This window comes from Leuresthes tenuis, unplaced genomic scaffold (genome assembly GCF_036924035.1).
Source record: "Leuresthes tenuis unplaced genomic scaffold, fLeuTen1.0.hap1 SCAF_23, whole genome shotgun sequence".
NCBI classification, from domain to species: domain Eukaryota; kingdom Metazoa; phylum Chordata; class Actinopteri; order Atheriniformes; family Atherinopsidae; genus Leuresthes; species Leuresthes tenuis.
The window spans coordinates 8,988,571-8,998,764 of NW_027325377.1; the positions used below are offsets into that span (position 1 = coordinate 8,988,571).

Genomic DNA, 10,194 nt, shown 5'->3' on the forward strand with positions numbered 1-10,194 from the left:
GAAATTTGTCAGGGAATGTGTAACAGCTTTGAAATAATTAGATTTAATTATTTGGCTTATTGCTTTGTTCTCATAATATACTGTTTGTTCTCATACTCTCTCCTCTTATTCTGTCTCAAGCTTGCTTGACAACACAGCTTGTGTTGAATTAGTTATGTTTAGCCAAGTGGAACTGATTTTACCAGTTATGGTAGAGATAAACCGATATTGTGACTGAAATGAAAAATATTAAATAAGATGCAGGGAGCACACAATCAATCAGATATGTACGGTACAAATGCTCTCTAATAAGTACTTTATGGTTTGGGAGGTAAAATATCTTCCAGACATTTTATTTAGTCCTTGGTTCCTGTGATAGAAAAGTGTTTAACAGATTATTGTGACTGTTCTGAGTATTAGATGTAGGTCTATTTAGATAATGCTGTGTTTTAGTTTCATTAGCCGGCTCCAAGGCTTAGTCTAATGTGTTCCAGGCATAGTGGTGCAGATGGTAACGTTACGCTGCCCTGCCTAACCAGAACAGAACCTAAAATAAAAAATGATTCAAACTTGTTAACAGAATAACTAGGTCACATTGCATCCGGTGTACTCAATGTAGTGAATCATGGCCACAAAATACGATTTTTTTTCTTGTATGTGGCTACTAACAGGCTCCATAAATTCTAACTAATTTCTAATTGTTACATGGACGTGACTGCAACAAACACTTTTATCTTTTCTCCCTCACAGGTTTAAATACCAATTATGTGGAATGACAAGTGTTTTTCAACCTTTTTAAGGAGATTCTATAGGAGGTAATTAGGTAGAAATCAGTAGCTGCTCTACAGGCTCAGTGGTGTGTACCTCCATATGGTCTGCAGTCTCTCAAAAAGCATGCCATAATTCATCATTTGGATATCACAGTCCAGGTGCAGATGAGAGCTGATAGAGCTGGCAGCCAGACAAGTAAGGGCACTCAAGGAGGAAAATCTTATCCTAGTGACAATTCCTGGGTCATGCCTGTGGTAATTTAAATAATTTTGGCCCTGGAGTTTCTTAATCACTGACAATCTCACATGCAGGGGGTGGGGTGGGTTGGGGTAAATTGAAAAAGAGTCTGATTACATCTGCCACTGGTAAATCTCTACCCTCCTCCACCCACCACAGCTCACATTAGCACGTGTGATATCTAAAACCCCACATTTCTGATTGCATTCTCCTGCTTATGTCAAAATATAGTTGCCATAACAGATATATCTATTCTTTCTTACATTATTTTCCTTTTTTACAGACAGAATTAATCGTTGTTTCCAAGTGGGACAGCAGCATGGTGCCAACTAGGGCTGATCATCAAATAGACAAAAACAGTCCCATTAAAAACGCCTGTGCTGAGATGCAACAAATCATTTGTCTGTTATTAACCCTGAGCCTGTAATTATGCAGATTGCCATAGATTTTCCCTGGATGCCTTGAAGTGAGATCCGTGGGTTGTTCTGTGTATGGCAGGCAGACGAGGGAACGGTCATGCATCACTGAACTTGCCACATTCATCATGTTGACTGATGGCACAGGGAGTCGGTCCTCAGGTCCCGGTGGTTAATGTAGTGGGTAATTAACTGTCATTTGCCTAGTAATAGGCCAATGATCAATGATTTGTGAGGAAACAAATTCTAATCCAGAAGCTGATGAATGCATGCCGAGGTTAGAGCAATTGATGTGGTGAGAGGGATAGGAGATGACGGTTGGCGAGAAAAAGGAGCATAAATAGAATTTCTTCTTCCTTTACCAACTGAAAGACTGGTGTTATCAGAATACCCCCTGCTCTTTGAATAGATTAAGCCTAAAAAGGTTCAGTTGTTGCCGTTGATTTTATGGAAGCCCAAGGTGAATGATGAAGGAGTCACTTGACCCACATTACAAAACTTTCTACAAGGATTAGTTTTAAACAGCCATCTCACATAACGATCCAAGTGTATTTTTTATTAATTTTTTTTCTTCTTCCCGAGCACATTTGTTTATAGTTTGGGGGACATGCCAGAGCTTTTTCTCAGATTTGTCATGCAGAAAAAATGCAGGGGTCACCATTCCCCTTTCTTGAAAAGGGTTTAGATCCTGCAGAGTGTGTTTTACAGTCCATTGGACTAAAGACATAATTTCTTGTCTTTGATTTGTCATTAAACTTATACTATTGACGCAATTTTGGCTGTAAAATGTATGCATTTCAATTTCATATGGTATTATCAAGCTCTTTTAATATACAAGCTATCATATCAGCCATGGATATGTAGTCTAGGTCAAACGTGCTGTTCTATTTTTCTGTTTCTGTTCTTTTTTAGCAGAACCACATTTAGCAGCTTTCTATATATGGCTACAAGATACAGCGACAATATATTTATTTATTACTTATTACATTTCAGTGGTGCTTGTACATCATCATCTTTTATTTAATTTTTGCTCAGGTAAGTCGATTGAAAACCAGTTCTTATTTGAAATGACAACCTGGCCAAGAGGCAGCAGCAAAAGGCAAATTATACAAATAATCATAGTACAAAATAACTATTAAAAACATGAATGCATGCTATAAAAAACATGAATCTTCTGATTGTATTGGAGCCTGTGTTTTTCAATTAATTATCATCAAATCATACTTAGTTTGCGTCATCCCTGGACAGTGATTAACATCTTCCTATGAGTGGCAGATAGCCTACATCAATTTTCCTCCCCTGTAATTTGAGCAAGGGCTTCCTGTTGGTTTGAATGAGAGGCAAGACTTTGAGGCAAGACTTTGACCCACAGAAACACAACAAACCCAACTGGTAAGGTGCTGGTGCTCCCACAGAGCATCTTCTCTGGCTCAGTTTTTAGGAGACAGTAGAAAAACTGTTTGCCTTGACAAGGTCGCGTATCTACTGTTTTCACAAGCAAGCATAGGTTGGGAGGTGACCTTTAATCTCTTAAGCAGTTGTTAAAGTTAATAATAAGGACAGATAAGATTTGCAGCAAACAAATTGATAGAAGAAGCCAAAAGTTTGAATGTCCTGTTTGTCAAATCCATTTTGTATCATAATTGGGTCATCTAAATTAGTTCAATTTCCTTTGAAATTCAATGCACATGTCTTTTTACAAATATAATTCAGTTTAACCGTTATTCAGTGTTAGAAGCAACTTATTTTGTAAAATAGAGGAATTTTACATATGATTTGGTATTATGCTGGTAGAATGAAATGTTCTCTTTTTTCTTCAACTCAGTTGGTATATGTAAATGGTTACCTACCCTGAATTTGATTCTGGTTTACTCCTGTGATGAAGGTTTTCCATCCCACTACCACCATGTGCTGTCTAAAGTGGGGGATTTTTGAGTGTCTTACTGTAATATTGTAGAGTCTTAACCGACTAAGTTAAGTACCATGAAATGAAAGACCGATTTCATGGTTCTGTGCCATAAAATTAGACTAAATTAGAAGAGAAAGAAAGTAATGCAACATCTTAAAATTTTTGACAGGTTCTACTTTTTTTGTCACCATTCTCCACCCACAATGAGTTTAATATCATGGAAATTAAATTTTAATGGTTAAGGCTAATTTCAGGAGCCTGTTGGTTGTAATGCTGCAGATTTTGAAGGCAAGATGTTATCCGGGTATAAAGCCTAAAATCATCATTGCTTTACAAATGTGCATTTATTGTTTAAGAATATTAACAAATACTATAAAATCATCAAAACTTGCAAGTGTTTTATGTAAACATTATATCAAAGAGTTACAAGGTTTAAAATGTTCTAGTTTAAAGAAGAAACAGTATTTGAAATACTGAAGCAGTCCACTATGAATATCCTGTCATTGAAGAGATTCAAAACATTTTAAGAGATTGTTATTCAATTAAATTATTTCAAATGAACACTTTATGCCAAGGAGTTGGGACTTTAGCTTGTGTTTAGTTAATTTTCCTTTCATATTTTTATTTTTGTGGGGTTGATTTATTATATAATTATAGTTGAAAGTTCAATTTTTACTATTAAGCAAAACACACTGACTTTTCTTTACATTGGGGTTTAGCCAAAGAACACAACATAATGAACAGATATTGTAACAAATAAAAGCTTGAAACAGCTATCACATTTGCATGGTGTAATTTGTTTATTTTGGGAGGGGTTGTTTGTTTTTTTGTTTGTTTAATCTATTCCTTTCTTTTGATTAAGTCACTACTGATTATTTGTATAGATCCTATTTGCTTTCTACTTACCGACCATGTTACAAGAGATATCCTTCATTGTCTTAAGGTGTGTTGACAGTGGTCCTTAATTTTGTAGGAATTTATGACTGCACAATCTGTCTTCTTCCTTGCCTGTGGGAAACATGCTTTCTGAGGGTTAATAAACAATCCTGCATATCCCAAGCCTTGAGATAATTTATCAGATTGCGATCTCCTACAGGCTCTGAGAGTGGCATGCCGTTTTATCATTTTAACAACGACTGCTAAAAATGCCTCAAGAAGTCTACCTAATAGGTTATTCTGTTATATCATTTTGTTATCAGAAATTTTTTCCCTTGGTAGCCTAGTCTAGGTCACTGTTTAGTAACAGTCTTGAATTCCTAATGAATGCTCACATTAATGTCCCTGGAGCAGACCATGAAATAATAGGTTCCTCCCTGGGCAGTAGTGATGGCCTTGTTCTATCTTTTTCTGTGGTAGAAGCTGTGATCCTACTATGTATACTGTTTTACCGGGACTTAGGCAATATCTGTCTCAGCAGCTCACTTTGGTGTGTTTAATGTAGTGCACAAATAAATTATGGGCACAAAATAAATGTGTTCATTAGAATATGGTGTCTTGAAAATGGAAATCCTGTTAAAATAGAAAAATAAAAATCAATAAATATAGATTATTATTACATATTACTAACATTTCATTTTACAAGTTTATCATCACATCATGCCAACTGTTAGTGTCATATGCAGAGAAATGTGAACAATGTGAAACAGGTATGGCATACAATTATAGACATAAAACTTATAGGAAAAAAACATTCAAATATGTAATTCATCTGTGTACACAAGTGTATCTGGGATTTGTTTAGCCAACTTTAGCTACAAGCTGGAGATCAGTGGGAAACTGGAAACTTAGTGCCTGTCAACTGGTTCAACTTATAATTTCCAATGTTTCTTTAGTTTGAATTATGCTTTATATTAAAGACTCAAGTATATTTTGTTCTGTTCTTGTATGTGATTCAGGTTGTTTGGTGTAACAGGCAACTGTGCAGCCTGCAGTAAGCTAATTCCAGCATTTGAGATGGTAATGAGGGCAAAAGAGAACGTCTATCACCTGGACTGCTTTGCATGCCAGCTCTGCAATCAAAGGTGAGTTGCTGGACTAGACCACACTTCTTCTACTCATACCTGTGCCCATGCAGATGGCTGAGGAGAGAAGCAAGATTGTTGCATAAATAATCCATTCTTTTGGTAGTTGATTAAAAAGGTTTCGCAAAAGGAATGCATCACTTAGTAAGCCATGTTAACACATCCAAGACCATGGAGTGCTTGCTAGACTCAGCACAGTGTTTGTTTTTTTTACATATATTCTCAATCACTCCTAAATTCTCACCCTCTACCTAAATCCTTCTGAGGGGATGTGAGTACCATAATTAAGACTGATGAATAATAACAATAGTTACATCCCTTCTTGTGTGTTGTCTGCTCATTTATTTTGTAACGGAATAGAGAAGTAGATTAATGAAAAGTGATTAAGCTTTTTAAATTGGACTGGCTCACAAAAGCTAAATAAATATTATTCATACAGTCATTTTCTTCATGCATTTCTATAGGAGCAGCCAGATTACAGGAAAATATCAATTAGTCAATTTGGGTCAGGTGGTACTGCAATCTATATTCACATTTTTAAAGATAAGCAACATTGAGCGGGTGTATCATCAAATAGCTGTTGACATGTCACTAAAGCAACCTGATACGTTGTTAACTGTGGCCTAAATCGTAATTATTTCCTCACTTTAACAATGATTTTGATTCCTGAACCTAACCAGGAAACTGTGTTTACCAAACCCTGTTATAACCGAACACTTCATTGTGATGTTTGCTGTAATGTAATTTTTTGCACGAGATGCTTATATGAATTGTATCACAAGTTATGGATAAAAAACCCATATTGTCCTTAGATATGAGTTATCTCCTGCCATCCATATAGACACTGATCAAGAGAATGCTTGTATGTCTCATATTTAACAGCATGAACAGATGAACGAAAAGATAATATGTTTTTCAGGATTTGTTGGGAAGATCATGGGTTTGTTGTGTTCCTGTGATTCTCCCAGCTTTTCCCCCAAACTTGTTACTGATACTTAGACACAGGCATCCACATACATACACAAACCAGACACATTTAGAACGGTAAAGACATAAGCCTTGGTTGCGCACAACCAGCTTCTAATCGAAGAAGTCATATGTAGTCATATATTCATGTCTTGCTGAGGCAGACCAATGATGCTCTCCCACATCTCCCAAAACCCATTTAAGCACAAACAAATCTTTCTTTTTACATTGTAACAGTTGATGAACTGTTGAGCCAACATTAGTGTGTGTTCACCATGGCTTTACAAGCATTGTTCTAATGCTCATTCATTTGACAAGGTTTCTGGTGTAACACTTTTTGTGACTATTTGTGGTATATATACTTGGGATAGAAAATTATTTTGAAAATATATACATTTTATATCAAATTTCTATTAAGTACTTACTGTATCCCAGGAGATTGAGAACAGGGAACTCAAAGCAAGTCATTATTCTGATTTTATCAAGAACTCACTTTAAGTTTCTAATGTGCATTGCTGTGCTCAACTGTTAAGGGTTTTACTCAAGTAACAGGCCAATTAAGAAAGACACAGATTGGACGATTAGTCTGTTAGGTAATAGTGGATGTAACTTGTGACTACTTACTTGCTCTTTGTCATCTTCACCATGGAATTGGCATCAATCTCTCACTTGCCAACCCAAAGCCCTTAACCTTCCTTTTTTTCACTTTGTTCATGACTTTGAAATGGTATCTGGCTGAATGGAGTGAACAACTCCTATTCATATAGGATCTTATTGGTGATCTGTCTGCACCCACTGTGGCTTTACTCAGTTCAAAGAGACATAAATCTGCCATTGTGACCTTCCCACCAGCAATACTTGTTATTTTCCCCACGTGAGCAGTGAAAGGAAGCGCTACCACATTCTTAGAGCCAGAGACATGGAGCTGGTTCTGAGGACACAGGGGATGTTGGTGAAGAAGGGGGTGAGAGGAATAAGGAAGGAGATATGAGACTCCATCCCACAAGCAGTTAGCCACAGATCAGCCCTGGGGGACAGCTAATCGATGAGGCTGTCGTCCAGCCTCATCATCTAGCCAGTGCTTGCCCAATTCATCCCTTAAGAGCTGGAGGCCACAGACTACAGAGGTTGGCGGAAGGCCAGAGTAGATGGGAGCAGTTGGAAGCAATGGGTGACAGTGCAGAGGAAGGTCAGCAATGATAAAGGAAAAAGACTCCATATTGGAGCTTTTGAAGGAGATACTGACACCAATTTGGTAAAGCACAGCAAAGCTTGTCCACTGGTGTGAAATAGGCTTGTTAGAGAGGGGCCTAATAGACAAAATTAGACAATCATTTTCTCTATAATTAGTATTCAGACCTCAGAGTATTGTAGGTAGTGTGCTGTAAATATTATACATCATACATAGATAGATAGATAGATAGATAGATAGATAGATAGATAGATAGATAGATAGATAGATAGATAGATAGATAGATAGATAGATAGATAGATAGATAAAATTAATGTAACAAATTATGCTTTCAAATGCCCCACAGACCTGATTAAATGGTGCAAGCAGACTGACATCATCAAATTCCTACCGTGTATCCAACTCCCATCACATAAGATCCAGGGAAGTCAAACAAAGGCAAGGCTCACTGTCCCCACCCCACCCCACCCCATTTCACCTCCTCCTCCCTGGTAAACACAAGCGCCATTGTTGTAGTTTTTGTCCTACCTGTACATTGAGGGAGATAAGCAGTTTAGGGTAATACAAGAAGAGTAACCTCTGCTATGCATTTGATGTGTTTGCAAGATCTCTAACTGCTATCTTTCTTTCTGTTCTGCAGGTTTTGTGTAGGGGACAAGTTTTTCCTGAAGAACAACATGATTCTGTGCCAAACTGACTATGAAGAGGGGCTGATGAAGGAGGGCTATGCTCCCCAGGTTCGCTGACCCTCAGAAGCCAGTGCAGAGGAATCAGAGGAGTGGGAGAAAGAGAGAGACTAAAGGAGAGCATGCAATCACACAACAAAATGCACTATTTGCCTCCGGTTCGACTCCTGTACCCCACATGTATATAACTAAGCTAGCCTCCTTGGAAAGGGACACACTTTACTGTACAGAATAGCCATAGAGACAATGTGGCAAAGAAAGATCCAGAGAGCCGACAACAAATTTCAAATGTTTGTATATTTAGTTATTTGTTAATACCACATGCTGCCTCTGACCATCTGGCAAGCAAACATTGGTTTCATACCAATTTCTTACCAATTGCTGATGAAGGTTAAGATTCTCAAACTGATCACAGAGTATCTGTATGCCTCTAAGAACGTTTTAGAAGAACTTCTCAGATCTTCTTGGATTATTCTCTCACAATCAACCACCGCATAAAAATTCCATTTAAGAATATGTCACAGAAGATCGCTGAGTCCTGTCGACCCTATCTTAGTGTGAAATATCTGCTTGTCTGATAGCACAATTTCTCAGTTGTATAGTAAATGTGTGATTGGCTCTTTTAATGCTAGTAAAAACAGTTTTTCTAGAAAGTAAGCGACTTCTGATTACACTAAGTTGTATGGCAGATAAAATGTCTTCATTTTGCTGAAAGGCATCTCTGGTAGTATTGAAGATACAGTAAATAATCACACAACTTTAAATTTAATTGTTTTAACCTTGTTCCTACTCAGCTCTGAAACAAAGAAGAGCTTTTAACATCTTAACAGTCAAGTATTTTGTCAGGAACTGACAAAGTGCAAAAAGAAAGAATGTTGGACTTGGATTAATTGGATGGACAAAAACAACAATTTAAGTTTAAGGTTTGTGTCAGCTGGGTGTGTAAATATGGATGTTATCACATAAAAAACTTTATTAAGGGGTAGTACAGTATGTAAGAAGCTTGTTCTGCAGGTGTTAAGTAACCAGAGATCTGTCAAAACATCTCTAAGAATTTTGTATCAGATTTAATGCCGGTAAACAAATACTAGGCTGTGATAGATATTTCATTGAGTAACAAGAGTCACTTCCTTTCCTAAAATGATCGGTGCTCTTTTGAAAAGTCAGAATAAGTGGCAAGCCTTGAATTAGACTTTGACTCCAAGCTCCTTTCTTGTGGAGGATTGCTACATACTTTTTGGTGGATAGTTCATTTCTATTCATGAAAACCTTGCACTCACACTGTTTTGATAGGCACAGGAAATATGTGTCAGGTTGTTGTACACATTTTAAAGATGTAAGAATCACATGGGGGAGGGAATGGTGAGGGTTGATTACTTTTTGTACACTATTTATTTGATTAGACTTCAGTGCATCTTCTGTTGTCCAAACGTTTGACATTGTTTCATGTAATAATACTTGAATCCATTGGAAAATTTCACAATCACCGTTTGGGAGTGAACTTTTTCAACACAGCTTTCATAGTCATTCACATTAAGGCTCATCTTGGTCAAAATGGCAACCTGCTGCAGAGGAATGAAGTCCTTTTCAGCTTAGAGGAAAAAACAGTATTCATTCTCCTGAACTGATCATCATCTTAGCAAGCAACAGCATTCTGCATCAATTCTTACTTCATTTGTAAATTGTGGGTGTACATAAAATAAATATTAATTTTGCTTGCTATTTTACAAGGATTTTTTTTTTGTGTCATTCAGCATGAAATGTTTATTTTTAGGACAACTCTTGTAAATACTATAACTGTAACAATTTTAAGCACAAATGTAATACAGTTTTATTGTGTTACCAGCAAGTTTGGTCTCTTATTTTGATTGTCACTTCAGTTGTTGTAATCATTATCTTGAAAGAGATTATATATACTTTACATATCACTGCATTTGGTAAAACAAGCTTCTTTTAGTGTTATGCAGAATTAGACGTGAACCAGCTGCCAGAAAGCACCTATGCTCTGTCCCCGTCT

General features: G+C 36.9%; 1 protein-coding gene across 2 annotated transcripts in view; it reads left to right on the forward strand.

The window, feature by feature from the left end:
• lmo3 (LIM domain only 3) overlaps window positions 1-9,987 on the forward strand; it is a 45,892-nt gene extending 35,905 nt beyond the window's left edge. For both annotated transcript variants that reach the window (XM_072377853.1, XM_072377852.1), the window contains exons 3-4: window positions 5,208-5,333; window positions 8,132-9,987. In XM_072377853.1, the coding sequence (XP_072233954.1) occupies window positions 5,208-5,333; window positions 8,132-8,237 (232 nt within the window). In that variant the 3' untranslated portion in view covers window positions 8,238-9,987. The remainder of the gene's footprint in view (window positions 1-5,207; window positions 5,334-8,131) is intronic.
• The last annotated feature ends 207 nt before the right edge of the window (window positions 9,988-10,194 follow it).